We start from the raw sequence: 24,183 nt of genomic DNA, 5'->3' as shown, positions 1-24,183 counted from the left end.
GGAAATGAGGTCATTAAGCTAAAATGTAGATTTTAGAAATTTGACGAAAATCATGTTCCTTTTGGAGCGAAAACCATTTTTTTTTTCAAATCGGCACTCCCCCTTGAAAAACAACTCCCAGGCCCCTGGCTGCTAAATAGGAAATTCCTGCTAAGGAAAGTAGATTTATAATCATTTGTTCTACAGGCAGGTGGTGTATTGTATTTATTGTATAATTATTGTATATACTTGTAATCAAATTATATGTAGGTTTGACAGCAATTTATCTCTATTCTTGCTTCACTTCATGAACTGCTGAAGTCACAATAGTTTGAGAGCACTACAACTTATCATATGACGTAAAAAACAGGAGATCCAACATAGGGGCCAAACAAACATACTGTTAGAATTGCCCTAATAATGTATGAATATATTTGTATTCCATAGCACCATCTGGCAGCCCTTACGGAAGATGAGGATGAGAGGGGGATCAAAGAAATGGGACCGACCTTGGGCGCCGCTACCGGGTCACTCTTCAAAGCTCTCTTTGTCATCTTTAACTTTCTCTTCAAAGATGATATGAAATTCACCAAAGATTACAAGTAAGAACTTTTTTTTGTTGGAAAATTCATCTCTTTTCAGTACAGACTTACACCATAGGGTTTTGTGGCTTAGGATAGTTGGTTTACATTTATGTACTAGGTCTACAAGCAGTGGGTCTACTTCTTAGATAGTCTAATACCACATGAGCTGTACCCTGTTGCTCTGCTATCAATTTGGTGTAATTCCTGTTTGGTCCACACTACACTAGGTCTAATACCCAGTTTGTTTCATTCTTTCCAGTTTAATGCCCAGATTGTCTAATTTCTATTTTGTCTACTAATTATTTGCATTTTTTTCAAATGAAAATTTTATCTATGAACATCATCTGACCATACAGATGAATAAGTTAAACGTTAAACACATTTTCCTCAAAATTTAATTCTTGGTCATGTGGGATAGTTTGTGAAAACAGTGCGGATGAATATGTGTCAGTCGTTGACATGTTGTGGGGGTTTGTCTACATTTTCAGGGTTGCACTGCTGAAGACCAAAGCCAAGAACCAGTTTCCAAACACAGTAAGTACACTCACTTTACGTGTATTTTGTCTGTATGTGTTTATTGTAATTATGTACTATGCAGTATGATAGGGGTTTCTTATGTAGAGTGACAGCATCCACCTCTATTGCATGATCATGGTATTTTAATGTGAATGTGAATTGTATGTGCCTTTGAATATTCAATACTACAGAATTCATATTCAGTTGCAATTTATTGCAGACACATTGGCCTGTATTCTGAAAGAGGTTTCAATTGTACCATGGTACAAAACCATGGACTATCCAACTTTGTTTCATTAGCACACTTCATTTTAAGCACACTTTGCCAAAAACACGCATTTAATTGGATTTAACTTTGTGTACGTGATGAAATAAGCGTAATTATGTTTAAAAATCTGCATAGTCCATTGTTTTGTACCATGGTACAATTGAAACCTCTTTTGAGAATACGGGCCAATGTGTCTAAATAATCAGAAATGATTCAAATGACTAAGTCCTTTGGAGTGCCATTAGATGTAAGATATTTGAATAGATAAATAGAAAATCTTTGAATGATATATAAAGGGTTTATTTAACCCTCCTGTCAGTATGGCTGAAATCGATAACCAACAATTAATTTATTTGGATTTTGAAAACAGAAATAGAGTTTGACTGAAGATTTGATAAAGCTGAATTTTATCTGCTTCTTTATTGAAATAGCACTATTGTATTACTACCTAGAAATTCTAGAATATAAATTTTTTTCCTACTAATAGCACTAGTATTCTTAAGTGGTGTGATGCGCGGTGAATTCTTCCTTTTACTATTTACTCCCTTCATTTTTATGTATTCTTTTACAGAACAATAGATGGATCCAGAGAAGAAGAAGTAAGTATAAAAGATTAATTCATGTCTTAGTGTCCCTTTATTGGATTGACAGAATAAATGCTTGTCTATTGGATTACACAATTTGCTCAGCTTATTAGTGAATCCCCCAATTCCACAAATATTGAAAGTGTATGAAAATTTGCTCACATATTTTGTTATGTTTACTAATGAAGAAATAAAGAATATTTTGTATATATATTTCAATTTATACTGTTTGTATGATTATATATGCCATATCATATGCTATGACATTTTGTTTCTTCTTTTTTGGAGGAAATAAACACAAATTTGAATTTTGAATTTGGAGAGGATATTTCATTCTTATTATCAATAATTTTATAATACTTATCACACGAGTTTGCATCTGTCTACTATTATTGATGATATGTTGATGTGAAATTTGACCCTAACTATTCATGGTTCCTTTATGTATTGATGAATCATTGCTTCTTATCATTGTAACAGGCAACCAGGCTGTGTGGACATTATCATTGAACTTTTGGTGCCTGAACCCAGCTGTTGTAAGTTTAATTACATAACTAATACTCTGAACTGAAGTGTGTTCGGATTGTAAAAATTTTCTGGAAATGTATCTTTCTTTTGGTCCAGTTCAGTTCCACTTGTTATACATTTAGATATTTAATGCTTGACTTAGATGAATTTTAACATTCTTTGCTCTCTACCTTTTTTAAGTATTATTCTGCACAGACAACAATGGAAATTTATAATCCATATAATTGCAGTACAGAGCTACTATGAAATTTTTACTTGAAGACCCTAGGCTAAAGGCTCAAATACACATCATTTGACGTGCATCCATAATTCACCAACAATGTTAATTACTTAGAGGATTTAGAATATATGTAAAACTTTTGATTGATATGAGCTTACACATAGAATAATCTGAAAGGACTCAACATTAATCATTGCAAAAGGACATGAATGACAAGGTATATTATGAAACACATTCCAAGGTATAGGTTTAGCATTTCTGTCGTGAAAATTATCTCACCTCAGCCTATGGCCTATGTAATATATACTTCACTTGAGACATTCTAAATCTCTGAGTTCCTCTATTACGGTACATTCTATTCAACTCCAGAGCATGCGCTATTTCTATATTGATGTGCAATTTATAAAATGAAGAAAGAATGGGGGGGGGGGGGGAGAAATGGTTGGATGTACAAAAGGTGTTGACCTGATTATGAAAGGAATTGCCCTCTTGCGTTCTCAACATTATTTATCTCATTGTGCTTAAATATGCCATACCAAAGGGAGGGAAAGATTTCGCCTATGAAGGGTCCTATTATGTATTTTTCTTTCTCAATATGATGCAACTCAATGTTTCACAGCATTGTCGAAGTCTGATTTTATTGTGTGATTTTCAAGTGGACTCAGTTCCCTGAGCATACTAGTATATATCATGGAAAGAAATGCCTTTAATATTGATTTTTTTTACAGGCTTTCACAGACTTTGGGAATTCAGTTCGGACAATCATCCTGACTTCGGGAACCCTATCACCAATGAGTTCCTTTGCCTCTGAGCTTGGTGTGGCTTTTCCTATCCAGCTTGAAGCAAACCATGTCATCAAATCCTCTCAGGTGATATATCCCTTTCCCATTTCTGATGGGACACACTGATTTGTTAAAAGCCTTTTTTGGTCCATTAGAAAAAATATGTGTACCTCTTTAAATAGTGCGGAAACAATCTGTAGAAATCAACTTTTTTAAATCTAATTTTCATGGAAAACATCAAGTTTGATATTTCAATTTCATATTTTCACATTTTGATAATTTAAGGAATTTACAAATAGTTTTTTATTTAAAATATTTTTTGTGCATGGAAGAAATTAAATTGATGCTACGTTCTGTGTATTGTATGATTTTTAGGGCTCTGCAGCATAAATCGTTGGCCAAATTTTTTTTCATTAGTTCATATTTTTGCAGCTGGATTAATTATGAAATGAATCTCCACATGTATTTTATTCCAGTACTTATAAAATTGGTGGAATAATTCTAATGTTGGTTATTTTGATATGTTAGGCAGTATGTATCAGGCGTGGCAGATATTTGTGTACAAAGTTTGTGTCGTATGAGAATTAAAGAACAAGTTCGAAGAGCACTTATCTACAAAAATTATTCATCCAACATATATTTTGGCATCTAGAAATCATATGTACAGGTATTAAGTTTTCAATGAAGTAAATGAATAAACAATGCATGCAAATATTGTGTATGGTTTACTTACCGGTAGATTTTATTTGATTTATTGTCTTTTCATTCCTAGGTGTGGGTAGGCTCTTTAGCATTTGGTCCCAATGGACACTCCTTGAATGCTACCTACAAAAATGCAGAGGCAAGTATATTATTACCAACATTGGTTAGGAGAATAATTAATCAAAATTTGTAGACAGAATGGCACGAATTCACAAAGGTGGTTTTGAAAACCCACGGTTGAATCCATTGTTTATGCAGATTTCCTGTATAAATTACACTTAATTTAGTGCGTATCGGGCGCGTGTATAAAAAATGTCCAATACTGATATGCGCTTTTGTCACAGTGCGCCAAATTGACGCCTGTTACCATGGTTAGATACGCTATTTTATTCATGAGTCCACTGTTTGTAGAGTGGACTCATTAATTAAAAACAGTGGACCTAGAATAAAAATAAAATGGCGTGCATAACAACGGCAACATGCGTCAATTTGGCGCACTGTGACAAAAGCACGCATCAGCATTGGAATTTTTTAATATACATGTATGTGGTATAATAAGCGTAATTTATACAGGAAATCTGCATAAACCATGGACTCAACCGTGGGTTTTCAAAACCGCCTTTGTGAATTTGGACTGATGAATTTTAATTAAAGCTGATATTAGGTCAGGTTAGACAGACCCACTTTCAGATTTTACCTTTCTTGCGATTGATAGTGCTATCAGCAACCAGTGGTGATAGATCGTCCATTGCTACAACATCTGAATGCTGATGTAATCATGGACAATGTGCATTGTCACACATCATACATCACAATGCAGGGTTCTCAGCCCATCAGGGAAAATTATTTTGATTTTTTTCCAGTCCGGGAAAAATCAGGGAATTTCATTTTTTAAATACCTTAAATCAGGGGAAAACGCCTCAAGTGAGGGAAATATCATGGAATTTTGATCAGCCCGAAAGTCTGAAGCACGGTAGTCAGTCTCTGTTATATTTTGTTGCATATCAAAACGACATCCATTGAATGACTGGTTATGGTGGTACTAATTAGATTTACTTCATTGTTTTTCCCTTTCACTGCAACAACCTAGAAAACATGCGAAACTGGAATTGGGCTAAAATAATTATCAGGGAATTTTTAAACTTCATCAGGGAAATATCAGGGAATTTTGTTTTCTTGAAAAGCTGGGAATCCTGCAATGCTGTTGATGAGGTGTGCAAATTTGCTAACTTTCGCATATGTGGCAGTAACATGTGAAAGACAACAAATTACTGATCTTCACTGGCTACGGATAGTACAGTGCTATCCAACATGAGGTGCAATAATGTATGAAACGGCCTATACTAGACTCGAGATTAACCCATGGCTGATATTGGAAATTTGCTTGATATGTTTATAGTAAATGGATAACATGCATTGTATCCCAAATGGATCATTTATAAAATGATCTCTTGTTAAAACTCCAGCTCCTCTATCTTTAAGAATAAAAGTACTAGTGCCACACCAAAGCAAGTTTCTCCACAATCTAAATCTAAGCAAATTAAAAATGAGCCAACAAATCTTGGATCACAAGGAAACATGTCGCTGAATCTTTGAATTAGCTATGTTGTATTAAATTGTATCTTATTGTATTATTGCTTTTCAGACATTTGCATTCCAAGATGATCTCGGTCGTGTGGTGTTAGAGGTCTGTAAGGTGATACCGTATGGAGTTCTGTGCTTTGTGTCTTCGTACAGTATGATGAACAAAGTGATAGAAAGATGGACGGTAAGATGATCTATAGGCAATGGCGGTGGTGAGGGTGGTGATGGTGATGGTGGCAGTGGTAGTGATATTGATGATGATGATCATCATCATAATGGTGATGATAGTAATGACAGTACTGATACCACATAGTGAAAATGATGTCAATAATGATGATGTTGATAGCAGTGACGATGATGGTTGCGGTGGTGGTGGTGATAGAGAGATAATTGATGATGACAATGATAAAGTTGATCATATTGCTCGTTTTGGTTTTGCGGTGCTGTTATTTATTAATTGATCATCTTGTGATACAATACACATATCAGTCTTCAAAATAACCTGAGGCCACGTGAGGCCATTGCCTGTGGCGCCCCTGCAATATCTTCCCGTTTATAAAAGCCGATGCCACTGAAGTTGCGCCCAACATAAATGATATTTTGAATATTGAATTACATTCCCCTTTAAAAGTGGCCTCGATGCCCTATAATGTCTGGCCTTCTTGAAAAAGTGCCCCTTATCAATGTGATCTTGCCCCTCCAAAATCCCATGTCAACGCATGATGTATTCAAAACCAATACATGTATCTTTGAACAGGCAACAGGCTTGTACGACCAGCTGCAATCTTTGAAGTCAGTGATGTGTGAAGCCAGAGGAGGTGATAAATCAGTCTTTGATGAACAACTCAGAGAGTTCTATGAAACAATCAAACTATGTGAAGAAGATGGTGAGAACTTAAATCCACAATCTTTATCAGGAGTCAAACATATCTTCTTACAGGAATATTTAGAAAAGTCCTCATTTTTCCTAATCCTTATGGTATGTTTATGACTTTGATTATGTCCCATGTTATTATTTCTTGTATATGTTGCCTCTTGAGTGATGATTTATCAGAATGTCTAATTATTTTTTATTTGATTCACATGGAAAAATTACGGGCCTTTTTCGTACTTGATTATGCAAAATGATATTTTGTATGAAATCCAGTGGAAATTTACAGGCCTTTCTTAAAACTATCCAGGGCTATTTTGATTTAAAAAAGTAGGCGTTTTGCCCTTTGCAATGGAATATGTTTGTCTGCCTGTTCTGAACAGCCATGGCAGTAAACCCTCAGGAGAGCGAGGTATTTAAAAAAAAACAACTTTGAGCCACTGTCAGTAATGGGAATTTCATGGGCCAAGGTAGTTGAGGGTGGGCAACTGTGGTCATCGCCTTCATTACCTTGGGTTAAAGCAAGCCCTGGGCCTCGTCTTACAACGAGTTACAATTGATCCAATCAGTCGTAAATATGGAAATCCATCGGTGTCATAATTTTTTCTACAGGAAATTTGCAAAATGTCCTTTGTAAACAAAGGAGATCACACCAAATTGTCAAGATATAAATGAATTTATGGATATACATTCATATCTAGATTTTAAAAGAAAATAAACATGCATTTTATATGTTGACTTTGCTGGCTTTCCATAGTTGCGATTGATTGGATCAATCGCAACTCTTTGTAAGACGGGGCCCTGGTCCCTGATGCTACAGTCACACATGCAAAACTTATTAAAGGTACATTTCCACTGGCATACCTTTGGTCGGTTTGAAGTTAGGTTATGTTGGTGTGACTGTTGTATAAGGTAGCAATTGACCGAACAGATTTGATGACTGTAAAATTAGTTTGGTTGTGAATCAAATTGCCTGAATTTGTCCTCAGGTTTGGAGAACCAGCGAATCACAGGAGTGCTGATGTTTGCTGTGTGCAGGGGGAAGATCAGTGAAGGCATGGACTTTGCTGACAACAACGCCAGAGCAGTTATCACTGTAAGTATTGTATGGTACATAACATGGTGACAATGTGAACATGACAAGAACTCCATTTGAAACCCAGAGGAAGAGGATGCAGGGGGTGGGCAGAGGTCAAAGATTAATTTGATATTCAATGTAAAGGGCGCATTATGTTATTGTCAAGTGGAAGTATTGAGAAAAAAAATTGAGGTTAAGACATGGACAATTGAAAACAGTGTAAATTGTAATAAAGTACGACTGTATTTCCTGTAATGCTCGTTAAATTTTGTAAAAATAATACTTAACAAATAAAGAACATGTAAAAAAAAAAGTAATATTAAACCTGAATGCAATATATATCTGTTCTGTCATGTTATGAAATATGATAAGAGAGTCTCATTTGTGTGATGAGATGGCCACTAGGTCAAAGTTAGGGTCATGATCACAATTGAAAAATTGAGCTTTCTGCAGAGTGGATGTATATGCGTCTGATAAATTGCATTGACTTTTGGTTTATTGTCATTATCATTTGTACGTAGTTCTTCATACTTTCATTCAATTGTAGAGTCTTATGTAATTTTCCATAGCTTATGAAACACTGCCGTGAATTATCAACAGATATCAGGAGTTGCATTGTATTGTAATGTATTTTTTTAACATCAGTATACAAGATATGTTGAATTTTACACTTTTCTTATATCATCTTTTTTTCATTCCACTAGGTTGGCATTCCATACCCAAATGTTCGCGATGCACAGGTAGAGGCGAAACGTCATTACAATGACCAGTATGCTGCCTCTAGAGGGCTCCTATCTGGTGGTGAATGGTACGAGGTTCAGGCATACAGGGCTCTTAACCAAGCCTTAGGCAGATGCATCAGACACAAGTGAGTCAATAATGGGATAAAAGATTAAAGGGTAGGCCTACTCCAGACTGAAAATGATATGACTGAAATTAAAAGAGAAAGGAATCCTCAAAAACAGTTGAACTGTATCAAACAGAAACAGATAAATGATGTTTGGGAGAAATTAAATAAAAAGTAAGAAAGTTCCAAGACTTTCAAATGTTGAAATCACTAATGCTGTAGAGTTAGACTTCAAAATAGATATGATGTTTCAGATAAAGAATTGGTATTGGCTCGTTCATCTATTCTATTGAACACTATTGATGTAAATTACAGAGAATTTCAGTTCAAAGTATTGAACGATATTTTAAACTTGAACTATAAGTTGTACAAAATGAAAGTCATTTCTTCACCTACATGTTCTTTCTGTAATGCAGAAATTGAAACGATCGAACATTTATTTTGGAATTGTCCATTTACACAGTTATTTTGGAATCAGCTAGGAAAAGAACTCACTATGTTTGATTTTTCATTATTAACGGAAAAAAGTGTAATACTCGGTATTTTATCAAGAAAATGTCTTCTTTTTAATCATGTTTTAGTTATTGCAAAGAAATCAATTTATCTTAGTAGATGTAAATCATGTAAACCAACAGTTTCTGATTGTGTTGATTTGTTAACTAGATCGTATAAATTGGAAAACATTATAGCTATTCGAAATAACAAAAGAAGTGTCCACGAACGCAGGTGGCGAGACATGATACAGTGGTTATCCACTTATGTTATGTAATTTCTTATAATGTATCATTTGTATTTGTTCAACTGTATTGAATGAATGTACCTTGAAGTGACCAATAAAACATCATTTAAATACAAAAAAAAATGCTGTAGAGATCCTCCAGTTGGCAATATGACCAAGATGTTGATCTAACAGATTAACAACTTCCTTCTGCATTACTCTTCAACAAATTTTTATTTTAATTAAATTGTGTGTTTTATCAAGTGTATCATGTCCGTAGATCATGGTTTTAATGAGAAGATATGTAAGACAGGTTTCACAATATATATCACGGACAAAGAGTTTGTTCTTTCATTAATCTGAGCAAGATAAAATGTTTTTTTTTAATTCAATAACTGTTATTTTCCATATTATTTTTATCAGATTTTAATGTTTTGCATGTTGAATTTTACTTTATTGCATAGAATTGTATTTCACGTTTGTAGTTATGATTACTTGTAATCTGTCTCTTGCTTTTGGATTATATATCATGTTTCTCCTCATGCAATATATTTGCTTCTTATTGGTTGATTTAAAAGCAGTTATCCTATTTATTATTGGCCCCTACATTTAAGCTGTTGTATATCAAAGAATTCAATAATAAACAGGGTAAACTTCAGTAACAAAATTTTGTTGTCAAGTTTTTAGGGTTTTTTAAATTATCTTTCTTCAACATGTAAAAGGGTTGATTGACTTTGAGTTTATAGTTGCAGATGAAACTAGCCAAGGTTTTTGTAACATATTTCCAACATGTGTAGCTACAATTGTTTCTAAAAATAAATTGCAAGTAAGTTTTTCACTTGCTCTCTGCGATACATACCAAACAATGCAATTTCTATTTACTACTTTACAGGAAAGATTGGGGAGCGATCTTGTTGATTGATGAGCGTTTTAGCAGGAATCCCAAGAAATACATTTCAGGTATGCATCTTATTGAGGAGTTTTTACCTTTCTCCATTTAAAGTAATTATGAATTTTTAAACCATCTTTTCCCATGTTAAAGATCTAATATGATTGATTGATTGATTGATTAACAGAGATTCCTGAGAGTGAAAATACTCACATTTATTTCTTTCAATAATAAACACAAATAAAAACATATATACATTTAAACATAAGTGTACAACATTTTATATGGAACATTAAGATCATCTATAATATTAAACAAGTGAAAGAAAAAGGTGTCCCCAAAAGCCTCATAGGCTTGAAAAAAGGGTTTAATATAAATCTACATTTTTTAGTTTAAGATTTATGATTACTTTACAAAGGAATGCATTCCTGAAAAAAAATGAATGCAATACCAGTTTCCCTATCACAGAAGTCTATTAATGAGAAGTTATTTATATTATTATGAATTGGTGATATGTACATTTGTTATTTAAGTAATAACATGCAGTGTATTTGTTATGATTTGGATTGTGTTTAAATCATAAAAAGTTACCAAAATTCTTCAAATTTAGGTTAGCACTAATATTAATTCAATGCACTCTTTGAGTACAATGTATTCATGTAAAAGACAACTTGAAACAATTATATATCCCCCCCCCCAGAAAAAAAGTGCAAAGAAATCTGCACACTTGCATACTGTGATATTTACATCATGCTTTGAATATTGGCTGTGTCAATTACAGGATGTAATGTACATTCGATTGACAGATTGAAATGTAACTGACAAGAAATCTACAAGACATGAATGTAAATTACAGGAGACTAATTGCTTGTAGATTTCAAGCTTTTGTTTGTCAGGTGGATCTATGGATTTGTAATTTACTCTTAGGGAGTAAACAAGGAGGAATTTGCCAGTGGTGCTATTATCTAGGGCAAAGGTCTTATTAGGTCATGGGTTGATATACGTTTCATTGCTGTCTTAACGTTTGAATTGGATTTGTCATTTTGAATCAGTCTGTTTATTGGAACATAACGTTCAACAAAGCCCCCTCGTGACAGAAACAAAAAAATTAAACTCAGTCATTTATTACATTGATATTACATTACAATTGATTCTTCTTTTAGATTATACAATATCTACAATAAAATGTAGATAAGAGATGTGTCAGGAAATGAAACATAATGATGGATATAGTGGATAAAGCTTAACATGATAAGAAGTTGTTATCTTGGGTTTCTCCTCATGGATACTGGATAGGATGGCTGTATTTATCCTATTCTTGTAGCAGTCTCCTTTAACTCTTATTAAACTGGGGGGGTCAATTTGACCCCCCCCCTCAACAAATTTTGTCACTACGCCGTGACTGACTGCGCCGCTTACTGACATTTTTACTTTTAAGTCTTGCGCATCTTTTGAGACCAAATTTGCGATGCCCGGGTACGCGGTTCCAAATTTACGCAATTTTGTAAGTGCATGTCAGACCAGAAATAGCTCAAAAACGTGATTCCGTGTAAAAAGTCAATGCAAATTGTGTTTTTCAACCAAAAATCATAAATTTATTATTATTTTTAGTTTTGTTGGTTTAAATGGATTTATTTTATGCTATTTATGATCGCAAAAGGGTCCTCGACAAAGTTCATCGGGAAAAACAATAAAAAACAAAGGTTTGAAAAAACAAAGAAATACATAAGAATTAAAAAAACAATAAAATACATAAGAAATTAATTATATTTTTGCTATTTTTTTGTAGATATTTGTTAGAGATGTAATAATTGATACTCCCACCAAAAATTAGCATTCTACTAGCTATATAAAATATATGAAAATTTTACTTTACACTCTTGTAGTTTAAATCCGGCTCTACGCGCTTTTCGCGGCGATTGCGCAATCAGCAGCTGAGATCTGAGGGGGGGTCAAATTGACCCCCCCCCCCCCCAGTATACTGGTCCGAAATAGCCCAGTTAAGAAAGGGTTAACCCTTCTATCATTTTGTCTGATTACTTTCTCTATGTGCTATTTCTATGTCTTCTTTGATATGAAGAAAACAGAAAAAAAAGAGGTATTAAAGTTGAGAGATCACAATAATTCAAGGTGTGCTTTCATTAAAAATTCTTCGTTTTATCTCTCAGGTATTTCAAAGTGGGTGCGAGGCAAGGTGAATCACCATTCTCAGGCTAGAGATGCTCTCACCTCTCTTTCTGAGTTTGCCAATCTCAGGATGCAAACTTCACCTGATGCAGAGTAAGATTGCATTTTATTAAGTTCATAATGATGATGGTGATGATGATGATGATGATGATGATGATGATGATGATGATGATGATGATGATGATGATGATGATGATGTTGGTGATAATGGTGTTAGTGATGATGGTGTTGATGATGATGGTGATGATGATGATGATGATGATGATAATGGTGGTGATAATGGTGGTGATGGTGGTAGTAATTCGGCAGTGGCGGTGGTAATCTGGGTGTTGATGATGATAATGGTGGTGATGGTGGTAGTAATTTGGCGGTGGCGGTGGTAATCTTGGTGTTAATGATGATGGTGGTGGTGGTGATGATGATGGTAGTAATGGGGATGGTGTAAAATGGTGGTGAGGGTTGATGATGACGACGATGATTTTTAAGATGATGGTGTATTGGCAGTAGTGATGATGGTGATAATGGCCATGGGCGATATGTGCAATTGAATAGGCATGCAGATTCATGGGGGTATTAGTTGTACTTTTTGCATTGAATTGAGGTAGGTGGTGGTAGTGGTGGTTGTGGTGGTGGTGATGATGATGATGATAATGATGGTGGTGGTGGTGGTGGTGTTGGTGATGATGATGATGATTATGATGCTGGTGGTGGTGGTGGTGGTGATGATGATGATGATGGTGATGATGATGATGATGATGATTATGATGATGATGGTGGTGGTAATGGTGGTGTTGATTATTATGTAGGTGAAGATTATCTGATTGTGGGGAAGTGATGGTGATAATGATAAAAGATGGTGGTGATGATGATGATTTTTACAAGACAAGTAATCTTGTCTTCTTAACTACATGATTCTTAAGTCAGTATTTATGAATGTTGTTGTTTGTTTACTGTTTGAAATATGCAATGAGTCTATTAATTGTTTGTATACATATATTCAGCCATTTGGCTGCGACTCGGGTATAAACTTGAATTAATTAAGTGAATGATTGATTGATGATAAAGATAACATTGACTATTACACTGTTTTGATCCACCAGGATACATGTATTATATGCAAATATTGCCTACCTAGAGTTTGAATATAACATTTCATTTCCCCGACGGAGTTATATTTTTCCCAAAGGATTATATTTTGCCTGAAGTGTACTGCGCTGATGGAAATATTCTCCTGATGGAATATATAGCTTCGGAGGGGAGTTGAAGCGTTATTTATTAAAAAGATAGACCAGGCAATGTCTGTTATGTAGATTTGCCATCAGAGACTGCATTCATCATCTGGCTTTATGATTAACTCAAAATGCTTGCTGCAGCTATGAGCCATCTACATCATAATGGAATTTTTTTGGTGCGTTCTTCATGCTGCAATTGACGCGTAAACACTGGCGCGTGCATAAAGTAAACTACCTGATTACGCAACTTATAAGCAGCGAATGACGTCACCTTAGTGAATATAACGCCGCAGTTATATTCACTGAGGTGTTGTCAAAACCTTGAAAATAACAAATGCGATCCTTCCAGCTATGGTCTCGTGATGGCGTATTGACCTGTTACTGATTCGAATCTACATAGCCTATGCAATATATGTATCTAGACAACTCTCCCTATTTTGCACTTAGGAATGTTAGCAGCCCAAATGTAAGAATGAATCTTTGATAATTTAATTCTATTTCAGCACATCTGTATTTGATGGTTCCCAGCCCAATTCTCAGACCTTGAGTCCAGTCACTCCAAGTGCCTCTTCATTGAACACTAGCAATCTTTCCCACACGCCATTCCGCTTTGGCCATCAAACCAGCATGCCTGGTACTCCGGAATGTGGTCAAACCAGCAGGATGGATAACACTAGCCTTCCTAAGCAGGAGAAGGGTATGCTCTTTGGTCGGAGCAATGTCGGTCAGCTGTTCATTCCTATGTCCAAGAGTGCTCCAACACCCACTAGCAATTCTATGAATGACCCTACACCATTGCAACACCATATTGGTCAGCAAGGATCCATGGGATCCTTTGTAGCGAGAGGCAATGGGCAATGTCAGACCGTTGCAGAGGAAGACCAGGAGGAACAGACAAAGGGTAGGAAGACAAGAAGAGGGAGAAAACCTAAAGGGAAAAGAGCCCAGGAGAAACTTGATGCTGCCCAGAAAGTGCCACCTCAGCAGACACTCCTGTCGTTTTCACCAGCAGTAGCATCAAATGCAAGCATTGTTGTTTCCAAACAGCAGCTAGGAATGTCCCTCATCAACAAGACCAACGGTACACCCAATGTTGTGATCATGAACAGTGGCACTTGCCAAAATGCCCAAGCAGAATCAACAAGTTTTGTTCCTGTACAATCAGTGCAAGCTTTACCAAGCGTCCCAATCCACAGTGGTGGGGTCATTGATCTGACATCTCCCATGAAGAGTTTGTCAAATGTAGATGAAGTGCAAAGAACTCACATACCAACCCCAAAGGCAAAACTTAAATTTGATGATGAACCACTACCAAACGTCCGGGAGGATGCAACAAAGACATCTTTCACATCATTTAAGAATAAACTCTCCAGGTTTGCCTTTACCAAGGATGAAAATGACAATGGGTGCCAAAAGGAGGACAGGCATGAAGAAAAATGTTGCAGGATTGAAAGTTCTTGTGGAAACGTTTCTAACGAGGAAACATTAGTGAAAGGAAATGTTGAAGAAGAACAAGATGACCATACTCTCAAAAGAGATCAAAGAACTACTTGTGTACCTACGAGTGATGAAGAGGAAGAACAATGTGAAGAGGACATGAGGAGAAAACAGCGGGAGGAAGACAATGGTACTCCTGTCCTCTTTGATTCCGAAATGGGAGATTCTGGAAGTGACGCACCTGGGAAACCTATTCCTTTCAGCCCTCAAGGCACCCATGCAGAACCTGAAGAATTAAAGAAGTGCACTTTTAGTACTGAGGACATCTCTAAACCCAACGAAATTACAAATGAGAGTAATAATTACTATGCAGCTGATAGGACTGATGACACAAATGAAATGAAGATTGAGAGGGATTGTGATAGATCGTCCAGGAGGTTATCCATCAAGGGACGAAGGAATCTCAGTCGTAGAAAAGATCATGGTGAGCAGAATGAAGCCAAGGAGGATGTAAATGAAAGTAAGTGTAATATTATACAAATAATGCACGCAAGCGCATGCATGCAGGGCCAAATAATGAATGATGTGCGAGAAGAGCCAATTGATATACTGCACTGGTATCCATTTGGTGAGTCGAGCACAGAGTTCATTATTTAGGTCCTCAATGCACAAGAATCATGTATTGTTTGTTTTATACAACCCCCCCCCACCCATGTTACTGAGTTGCCTCGAATGCTATATTTGATCTAAATTATAGATAATTCTAGATTATTCCAGAAGTCGATCGCACTATCCTGCACTCTGACGTCAGAGTGCAGGATAGTGCATTTTGGATGCCATAGTGCAATTCGCTGAATATCATGTGAGATCAGATTACAGAACAGTCTTGGGAGTTGTATAATGTAATATGTTGCCTGATGTTATGTTTTTATATTTAAGGAAACAGTGAAAAAAAATGAAAAAAAAACATTGGACTTCATCATCTAAAGAAGTAAATGCATGCTCGAAGCTATTCGACCTGCATTTCTCAACAGCAAGAATGAGTAGAAGATGAAATTTACAAAAACGGTTTAAATGGAAGGTAATAGAACATTTGGACAAATTTCTGCAAACAACTTTGAGCTCTTATTGGCTGTCAGGAATTAAATGTAAACCTATGATTAGTACCAGTTCTTTAAATATTATTAGTGTGCACATAAACTTTTTTGTTTTAAATGAAAAACATATAAGAACAGGATATAAAAGTTTGTTTTGTCTCTCCAATGATTCAGTCTTCTGAATCCTAATTCTTCAATCACTAATTATCACAGTTGTTTTAAAACAGATGTTTGTCTGATAACTATGAATGATAACCTATCTTGTACATTAAATGGATGCTCTCTTTCCTTTTGATCAAACAGCTACTGTTCAAGAGACTAAACCTCACATGTTAGTGCGTCGGTCTGCCAGGACAAGAAGAACACCTAAGAAAGTTATTGATTCCGTTGAGGTTAGTTTACTTTTTGTTTCCCATATTCATATTTGCGACATGCAGTGTGTCAGCTTTGCCAACATTTCATCTATATGGCAGCTCATTTTTGGTAATTGCTTAAACTTGATTTGGAGGGGAAGTTGTATTTTTGTAAATTTTGTGAGTAGCAATTGAAATATTTGTATCATAGGTTTTGTATTTTTGTCACAAACTTAATCATTATCCATATGTCCAACAAATTAAAAAAAATATTTTTTTTTAGGTTGTGAGGAGCAATACTAATATTTGGTGAATTTTTTGCATAACTTCCACATCAATTATTTTTACCCTTCTATGCTTTTCAATTCGGTGGATTCACAATATGGTGTGCCACCTATCGGTTCCAGCAGACAGGCCAAAATTCGCATTGCCTCATGGGAAAAAAGTCGACATATCTGCTGAGCGCGTTTGTGCATATGCATGCGATTGTGTGCTGACTGACACGGCTCGACTGGTTTGCATAAAACTGTGCTGTTTAGTGTCTACCAGGGTCTAGGAGATGGGAAAGAAATTTGCTGCAGATTTCTTTGGGAAATTTAGACCTTTTTCGTTGGATTCTTCCTCCGCTTTATGGTTTTCAGTTTTGAAGCATCATTACACCAGTACTATGCGCTGGCTGCACCTAGCCTGCGCATGATTTTGACCCAACAGTTAGAAATTTGCCGTCCCCTGCCAACCGATAGATGGCGCACCGTATTGTGAATCCACTGAATTAAGAGCAGTCATACAAACAAACTTTCCAAATTAAAGCTTACATTTTTTTCTTGGACACGACTCTGTGAACACAGTTTTCTGTATGAAGAGGAGTTTTAAAGCTTTACTGAACCTATGTAGCAAATTTCCTGGTATATGTTTAGGCTTTGGTGCCCATGGCACTGTAAGGGTTCGAATCAGATTCCTTTATGATCAGCCTTTTACTTCCTCTTTATTTATTCTTCAGAAATCAAAGTTCTGCAAAGATGATATAGAGTGTGTCCAGTGTGGTATACCATTAATTCGCAACTTAGATGGTAAGTCACGTAAATCATATAGCTCTCCAATGGATGATGCAAGAAACTTATTTGCCATTGATTGCTAATTTGCAATTGGACTAATTTTTACCTATAGAAAATCAATTGATACTTTGTTCTCATAAGCAGACAATCAAATCAATTGTAAATTTGCCATCTTACATCACTCCCTATGGAGACATCTTAAAAGATATTTTGTATGGTGGTAAAGTGGGAGGATATATTATATTTCACATTGTGTTTTCATCTTGGCTAGGTGGGGATTTAACATGTGTTTTTTTATGAAGAAATATTATGAAAATAAAAAAAGAATTGGAAGAGAAACTGGAAAATTGATTATTTTGTGTAGACCTGTACCATGAACTACCAATTAATTTATTAGACTTAACCTTTCTATGTTTGGATCAGATAAAGAAGTATTTATCTTTCAGAGATGTTGAATGTGATGTGTTATATTCTGATTTGTTTGATTGCATGTATACAAACTTATAGAAGTCCTGTGAGTAAGTTTGTGCAAAGGAAGCCTGTAAATCAAGATTTATCACAACTATTTCATCTCCAAGATGTAAAATTTGCCACTCTCCACCCAGGGGTTGTAAATAGGTACGTGTTAATAAGAAATCCTGTTAATACACGAGCACCTTATCAGTGTAGCTTTGCTAAAGCCTAGATAATAGTCTGCAACGGTTAGAAACATTGTATTAAACACTATTTAAGTGATTGCATATTATTATTAAATTTTAGAGGGCATTTTAAATGGTAGAAAGAAAATTGTATTTTTCAATTTTTTTTCAAGTTGTGACATGTCTACTGCCTGAGGATGTTAAGAATAAGTACTTGTCAGATGTCATGGCAACTAAAGATAGGGGTCAGAGGTCATCTTGTAGGTGCGCAGTGAAAGGAGTGGAAGGATCTATGTTAATGACTGATGCAAGCAATCTGGTGCATTGTAATTCTATCACTGCAGAGAATAAGTCAGGTGAGGGATAATGTGTTGTCTATGTTTCTGGTAGAGCTGTTGAGGAGTAGTTTTACATCATTTTTGAGGGATCTGTTAATGAAGATCAATGCCTTACAAAAGTATATAATGCATTCACTTGGTTTGAAAGCAAAAGCCAATCAATAATTTGCGAGATTACCACTCTTCCAATCGAAGTATCCTTCCATTATGGAAGTTCAACCAAAGTTAAGACGATTGCCAGTATTGTGTGTTGATGATCTCTTCTCTAGTCACTGTATCCATGTGATATTGTTTAAGTTTTATTTTCATCATTAATGATCACCCCCCTCCCCCCCCCAAAAAAAAATGTTACAGGGATTGTATTGTGAATGAAGGTACGCTTAAAACTTTGCCAGCTGGCAGGAATTACAGGTTCCTAGTTTACTACATTGTTGCTGATTTATATTATATTGACTGGGCTTGAGGGGTACATCGGAAATATTGACCTAGCTAATATGGTCTTAACGTGGTCAATATTTCTGATGTACCCCGAAAGAAGCCCAGTCAATATAATTATTATCACCTATAGGATCTACAAGAAATTAACAAAAAATGAATTATGGCATTCTTAGCATGTACCTGTACTCACAATATATGGATCTTGACTTCCTCCCCAGGGATGGAAACTGTTGAACTCAGCTTCCATAACACTATGTACAAATTCAGTAAGTGAACTAGGCTTTCAATGTTTTATAACACTATGTACATGTACAAAGTCAGTAAATGAACTGGGATACTATTGGGTGAAGTGGTTTTGTAATATTCCCCATCAGTTTTCTGTGCTTCGAGATAAAACTTGGACAAAACAGCTGCAAGTTCACTTTTCTCTAGCTTCTCAAAATCTGTGGAGAGTCCCTTCTCCACCAAATACGCACGTAACAATGAAATTGCTCCCTTAGTGGCCTTCTTTGTGTTCTCCGAGTCTTTATCAGTCAGAATTTTTAAGATTTCCGCTTCGTCTAACGTAGCGAACCAGGAGGCTGCCATGTTGAAACGTTTACATTTCGATCGTCTGCTAGCTATACGTGTAAAGCCTATGGGATCTTATGTAGCGCGACGCATCCAGCTCGCGGGTACTGCATGCATTAATGCAAACTGAAATAAGCGATCGAAATTGGCTTATTTTGGCATGGGCTATTTGGTATGTGAAAGGATGCTGTGAATGGCATGATGTGAAAGTGTGTGGTAGGTGGAGTTGTTGTCTGTGGTAGGTTTGTTGCTCGGTTTGTTTGTTTATTGTGGTGAACTTGTGATACCTCTGTTGTCATACATACATACATGTATGAATTCCACAGGAATGTCTGGTGAGCAGCCATTAAAGCAAATAATATGTTCAACCCAGGCACAGATCAAGGGGAGGGAGGGGGTGTTTAGCACCACCCCTTCCTGAGCTCTTCTTTTTATACGCCTGCCGTATAATGGTTACGGTAATACGCTCGGTGTCCGTTAGTCTGTCTGTCTGTCCGTTAACTAATGGGATAACTTCAGTTTGACTTAACCTAGGCTCATATAATTTGATGTGTATTATACTAGCATAGATCCCAGGTAGCCTAATGATTTTGAGGTCAAAAGGTCAAAGGTCAAGGTCACAGTGACGTGTTTTCATCTTACCCTTCTGAAGTCCTTGTAAATGTGATAACTTCAGTTTAACTTAACCTAGGCTCATATAATTTGGTATGTATTATATTAGCATAGATCCCAGGTGAGGTCAAAAGGTCAAAGGTCAAGGTCACAGTGACGTGTATTCATCTTACCCTTCTGAAGTCCTTGTAAACGCGATAACTTCAGTTTGACTTAACCTAGGCTCATATAATTTGGTGTGTATGATACTAGCATAGATCCCAGGAAGCCTATTGATTTTGAGGTCAAAGGTCAAGGTCACACTGACATGTTTTCATCTTGCCCTTCTGCAGTCCTTGTATATGTGATAACTTCAGTTTAACTCAATCTAGGCTCATGTAATTTGGTGTGTATGATACTAGCATCGATCCCAGAAAGCCTATCGATTTTGAGGTCGAAAGGTCAAAGTCACAGTGACATGTTTTCATCTTACCCTTCCGAAGTCCTTGTAAACGCGGTAACTTTAGTTTAACTTAATCTAGGCTCATATAATTTGGTGAGTATGATACTAGCATGGATCCCAGGTAGCCTTTTGATTTTGAGGTCAAAAGGTCAAGGTCACAGTGACGTGTTTCATCTTTCCCTTCTGAAGTCCTTTTAAACGCGATAACTTTAGTTTAAGTTAACCTAGGCTCGTATAATTTGGTTTGTATGATACTAGCATGGATCCCAGGAAGCCTATTGATTTTTATGTCAAAAGGTCGAAGGTCAATTTGCCATCTTTCACTTTTCTTGCTTGACCAATGACTCAATTTTCCATGTTACAGGCGGGCATATTATGTGCTCACCCTAGCAACACTCTTGTTTCTGTTGATCGTCAACAATGTTGTTGAAGAAAATGGTGTACAGGTATGTGAGTGGTGCTTTATGATGTTCTACTGCATGCAACACTGTACAGATTAAACCCTGAAAGACGCGAGGGAAGCAGTGATTTGTTATCATTTACAATGAATAGGAACTGTGGTGTTTTATGGCAATATCATAGCTATATATTTGAGGATGAATTTGTGGTAAGGAATGGCTTTATAAGCATCAGTGAAGTACATTTAGATGGTGGTTAACTTTGTGGTTTTAAAACCTGTAATACCATTTTTAGATTGCCACCTTTACATTTTATGCAACCACTATTGAACTGAGAGGGCTTGGTTTGAAAAGAGTGTGATGATTTCTATGGATGCTATTCCTACGTTCTTTCATTGCTTGCTGACTTTTTACTTTCAAGTCTTGCGCAACATTTGAGACCAAATTTGCGATGCCCAGGTGCGCGGTTTCGAAATTACACAACATTTTGTACATGCATGTCGGACCCCAAATTGCTCAAAAACGTGATTCCATGTACTAGGTCAATTCAAATTGTGTTTTTCAACCAAAAGTCATAAATGTATGATTATTTTTACTTTTGTTGGTTCAAATGGATTTATTTTATGCTATTTATGATCGCAAAAGCAGAGCTGCCAAGTAGTACGATTTTTCCGTATTTAGTACGTTTTTGCAACCAAAATACGGCAGTACGTTTTTTCTTTAAAAAATATGTTTTTTTTTTTTTTTTTTTTACAAAATCGAAATTTATTGAGAAAAATCATCTCTATATGTCTCTATTTCATAAAACGTACACAAATATGGTTATTAGATCAATGTAATTTCAGGTAACTTGTTTTTTTTTCAATCATTTTGTAAAAACCAGGGTGAGATATACACAAGTTTCAATGTTTTTTTTTTTTCATCTGCAAGAGCAGTGCACATTTTAGCTTGCATGCAGCTTGAGCGCCGTGATGGGCGAGTGCGCAAAGCATTTTATTTTGAAATACACTTTTTTGGGGAAAAATACAAAATATTTATCTCACACGGTAAAAATACAGATTTTTTTGTCAAAATACTGATTTTGGGGGATAAGAATACTGAAAATGCAAAATACAACTTGGCAGCTCTGCAAAAGGGTCTTCAACAAAGTTCATCAGGAAAAAAACAAAGGTTCGAATAAACAAAGAAATACAAATAAAAAAACAAAAAATACATAAGATTTTTGCAATTTTTTCGTAGATATTTGTTACTAATGTAAAAATTGATACTCTCAATAAAAATTAGCATTCTACTAGCTAAATAAATTGAGTTAAGGCAAAAACATACACAAAAGAAATTAGGGCAAATTTCATATGCTTATTTGCATAATTAATTTTTTTTAAATGCAATTTATTTTTGTCATGTTAAATTTGATGCAGAAGTACATGAAATTGCTGATACACTTAGTTGCATGTAAAATCAAACGAACACAGATATGAGGATTTCACTACACAGTCGGCTTGCACGAGTGGCTGTATAATAGAAAACATAAAGTTCAACAAATCAGAATACATATTAATATTTTGAACTTTAAAAAATAAAGCAAATTGGCTAAAACCATGTAATATTACAGTTGTGAGTAGTTTTAGTGTAATTCTTAATTGACCATGCAGTGTTCCAACTTACCCCATACCATGTTCCAACTTACCCCGTATATGGGGTAAGTTGGAACGCTTGAGATGGTCTTGGTCAAGGTGGATTTTTTTTCAGTATTAACCATCATAGAATTAAAAATTTTATGGTGTACATTTGAGGGCCCTTAGATATATGCTTTAGCTAATATATTGATTGTTTCTTGAATAAATTCTATTTGGATTTTACAGCCATTTTTGTCAAAAATGTTCCAACTAACCCCAATCTCCCCTATTAGTTTCCACATTCTCTACTTCTGAGACCAAGAAAGTGTGTTGAAAATAAAAATGGAATGGGACATTTAATTTGCTCACATTTTAATTGCAACTTATGCATATACTTGGTATCTTCAAAAGGCCTGTCATTTCAAGTGTAATATGATACTAGTAATAAAATGATGAATTGACAGGATAGAATGAATTTATTTTGACCTTGGAAGGGGATTAACTCTCATTTAGCGATACAAATCTTTCTATTAATAAGTCTTTTTATTGCGATGCTTGTAATCCGATATGGATACCTTGTGGAAATCTTTATTGCTTTCCATTATGATTCTTGACTCGCTGAAGTTAATCCCAGACAGTCTTTGATTTAAGTCGTATTGGGTCATTTACTGCAAATTATGCCACCGTCGTTCAGAAATCGTTCCGGTTAATGACAAAGGAGTGGGGGGAAATAATACAAAGAATATTCATGCAAGGTTAGATGTTGGAAATATTACAGTGAAAAATGAATATTTGATTACCTCCAATCTTTACTTAGTGGGGAAGTTGCCAATTTGAGATTGATACACGCAATTAATTTTGGTTTTAAATGGGAGATACATGGCACCAGTGGTGATTATAAGTGAATGTTACACATGTATAACAATGTATTTCTAATTGAATCAAAACTTAGTACAAACCCAGAGACAAAGGAGTCATCGAATGAAAAAGATTAGGATTTTGGAGAGACTGAAATATTAAATAGAGAGACAAGAAAATTGCTTAGTTGTGAGAAATAATTTTTGAGATGATGATATATTTTGATGAGCTTGAATTTAAACATGTGTTGTTGGAAGAGTTATATTGGAAAGGGTTCTAAATCAGTGTGTCTATCATCTTTTCCCCCATCGACCATTCCCCATTCATATTTTGTTTAACACTTCATGCTTCAAATTCATATCATTGTTTTTCTCTTCTTTTTTTTTGCATAAAACAAAATGTAATATCTTAGGGTGTTTAACTCTTAACCTACCCAATTAACGATTTGGAGCCACATCAAACATACCTAGCTAGAGTTCAGTTCAGTTTGGTCAAATAATATCCATAGAGAATATATTATTTTCAAATGTTGAAACTTTGCCGATGCGCATGGAGAAAGAGTGTGGTTTTTATGTTTTCAATTTGAAAAAATATGATTACTTTTCTTCAAACATTTTATTAACAAAAAAGTTATTGTAACAAATTTTGAAACTTGACGGCGATTGCAAAGAATTGTTTGACCCTTTCATCTCTTGTTTTCTGTATGATTTTTTGGGGGGTTCCTCATGAAATTTATTGGCCAAAAATTACTACCCCCCCCGA

General features: G+C 35.5%; 1 protein-coding gene across 4 annotated transcripts in view; it reads left to right on the top strand.

Annotated features, from left to right (window-relative positions):
- LOC129281684 (Fanconi anemia group J protein homolog) overlaps positions 1-21,691 on the top strand; it is a 41,589-nt gene extending 19,898 nt beyond the window's left edge. For all 4 annotated transcript variants that reach the window (XM_064115249.1, XM_064115254.1, XM_064115244.1 and 1 more), the window contains exons 16-31: positions 427-581; positions 1,052-1,097; positions 1,919-1,946; positions 2,412-2,467; positions 3,408-3,548; positions 4,234-4,302; positions 5,809-5,931; positions 6,505-6,634; positions 7,608-7,714; positions 8,401-8,564; positions 10,154-10,221; positions 12,319-12,430; positions 14,073-15,526; positions 16,407-16,495; positions 17,457-17,526; positions 18,323-21,691. In XM_064115249.1, the coding sequence (XP_063971319.1) occupies positions 427-581; positions 1,052-1,097; positions 1,919-1,946; positions 2,412-2,467; positions 3,408-3,548; positions 4,234-4,302; positions 5,809-5,931; positions 6,505-6,634; positions 7,608-7,714; positions 8,401-8,564; positions 10,154-10,221; positions 12,319-12,430; positions 14,073-15,526; positions 16,407-16,495; positions 17,457-17,526; positions 18,323-18,516 (3,006 nt within the window). In that variant the 3' untranslated portion in view covers positions 18,517-21,691. The remainder of the gene's footprint in view (positions 1-426; positions 582-1,051; positions 1,098-1,918; positions 1,947-2,411; positions 2,468-3,407; positions 3,549-4,233; positions 4,303-5,808; positions 5,932-6,504; positions 6,635-7,607; positions 7,715-8,400; positions 8,565-10,153; positions 10,222-12,318; positions 12,431-14,072; positions 15,527-16,406; positions 16,496-17,456; positions 17,527-18,322) is intronic.
- The last annotated feature ends 2,492 nt before the right edge of the window (positions 21,692-24,183 follow it).

This window comes from Lytechinus pictus, chromosome 2 (assembly GCF_037042905.1).
Source record: "Lytechinus pictus isolate F3 Inbred chromosome 2, Lp3.0, whole genome shotgun sequence".
Lineage (NCBI taxonomy): Eukaryota > Metazoa > Echinodermata > Echinoidea > Temnopleuroida > Toxopneustidae > Lytechinus > Lytechinus pictus.
The sequence above is the reverse complement of the archived record's forward strand: the minus strand, read 5'-3'. Positions and strand labels throughout refer to the sequence as shown.